The 1,792-nt window shown below is 45.4% G+C and overlaps 1 protein-coding gene across 2 annotated transcripts; it reads right to left on the bottom strand.

Moving 5' to 3' along the window:
• Positions 1–360: 360 nt before the first annotated feature.
• Positions 361–1,727, bottom strand: LOC147879887 (uncharacterized). 2 transcript variants are annotated; one of them, XM_087371994.1, is made up of 2 exons: positions 1,036–1,727; positions 361–910 (listed from the first exon to the last, which is right to left on the bottom strand). In XM_087371994.1, the coding sequence occupies exon 1, from the start codon at positions 1,707–1,709 to the stop codon at positions 1,374–1,376; it is 336 nt and encodes a 111-aa protein (XP_087228120.1). In that variant the 5' UTR covers positions 1,710–1,727; the 3' UTR covers positions 361–910; positions 1,036–1,373. The 2 variants fall into 2 exon arrangements, with proteins under 2 accessions (XP_087228120.1, XP_087228121.1); XM_087371995.1 differs by having other exon boundaries at positions 1,059–1,727.
• Between the last annotated feature and the right edge of the window lie 65 nt (positions 1,728–1,792).

The following is a 1,792-nucleotide window of genomic DNA, read 5'->3' as shown; positions in this document are numbered from 1 at the left end:
TGAGGCCGGGGACTATAAGGAGGGAGAGAGGACCAGAAATGAGCTTCTAAATTTCCTTCTTCCTGAGTGATGTACCGCATGTACGATCTTTCATTCAAAAGAAATATGAAACTATAATGAAGTGTTTTTTTGGACCCCTATCCCGCTCTGTCTCATGACTACAATTTCAATCCTTTTTATTTGTTAAAAGAAATGACAATCGAGTATCTATGTTTAAAGTAAGCAGACCTTAAAGGCAAAACATGAAATAAGTAAAACTTTTCATGACAAAGAAATCATGACAAACTTTTCATTAGACTTTTCATGAAATCTTGACAAAGAAATCTTTGTTCAAATCCTTTGTTTCAAAGACGCCAAGAAGTACAGCAGAGATGAGAATTAATAAACAGAAAGTGTAAGAAGACAACATCCCGAGCAACACATTTCTTGTGCATATTGAAAACACACTCAATTGAAGACATGACAACAACGCCCTGTGCAATAATTTCTCAAAACAAACATCAACACCCTATCAATATCATGGCATAGAACTGTCAACACCTTATGAAATGGAGTGGACTTGACGGTCGAAGGTCTTCTTCTCCATTAACGCCAGCCGGTTGCTCTCAAGTTTTTCGATGTGGCCACATTGTGTAGCCTCTGTGTCCTTCCTCTGGGCCTTGGGTGCCATGAAGTGCTTCTCTTTCATAGCCTCTGCTGCCACAAAAGTGTTGGCCTTGCTCAGTGACCTCCTTCTCAATGACCGATGGCACGCTTCGCAAGGTCTCCTGAACCTCTCGTCTCCCACCCAATAGCTTGCGAGACTTCTTTGGAATCGTTGTCCTCGAGTCATCCCTGCATGACTCTTCTACTGAGGCGCCTTTTGCATGCACGGTGGGTGATTTATCTCCATCGAGAGTGTCCTAGTCAGCTACAAGACATCAGAAAAGTAAGTTAGGACCTTATGAAGTTGTGGACACACCATGCACAAATGGAGAGAGAGCAAAGGGGAGACCATTCAAGCTATTTATGACTATGTTGCCTAGATTTATCTACCAATCCAAAGTGAATAGGTCCACCATCTTGGTGTACACAGTGAAGGAGAAGCTCTCTGTTGGTAGCCGATGCTGAGTCTTCTCTTCGTCATCCATCTCGAAGTACATTGAGGCTCCTTATTTGTGCCTTCGCTCAAAATTGTAAATTTTGTTCCAGAGCCTAGAAAGCTTCTCCCATTTGTCTCTGCATTGTTGGTGCATGACATTCCTGGCCATGCACATCTCTGAGGTATTACTCCATCGATCTTGAACACGCGCATGGAGACCCTTCGTCTGCAGCATGATATCACACTTCTTCTTGCACTCTATGAGCACAAGCATCTCCCATTCTTTCCACTTCTATTTGCCGATGGACTCATCCAATGTCTTCTTCGCCCCTCGTGCAGCGGTCGACCCAGTTTCAGAGGCACCTCCCTTCTTCTGCGCTCCCTTCTTCTTAATGGTCTTTGTGGGAGCCGGTGGAGCAGGAGCAAATTTGGGGGCACGCACAGACTGCTGCGTGGAGTCTATCCGCTTACAAATTGCCTGAAAAAAAAGCCACTGCATTGTTGTTGGATCCACAGTGGGAAGAGGCCTCCAAGGCTCATTCAGGTCGACTTGGGAGAGGAAGGAGTAGCCATCCATGGTTGGAGGCGGACCTGTTGCTGCAGAGTACATGGAGGACAAAACCCCCATGGCGGGGGAAGGAGTTCACCGACTGAGCCAAATAAGGCATAAACAAAGGGGGTGCCCTTTGGTGCCCTCTCAATTTCCGTTTA

This window comes from Dipteris shenzhenensis, chromosome 33 (assembly GCF_047967505.1).
Source record: "Dipteris shenzhenensis isolate YYH24624 ecotype China chromosome 33, Dip_SZ_1.0, whole genome shotgun sequence".
Taxonomy (NCBI): Eukaryota; Viridiplantae; Streptophyta; class Polypodiopsida; order Gleicheniales; family Dipteridaceae; genus Dipteris; species Dipteris shenzhenensis.
This window is presented reverse-complemented; position numbering and strand designations above follow the sequence as displayed.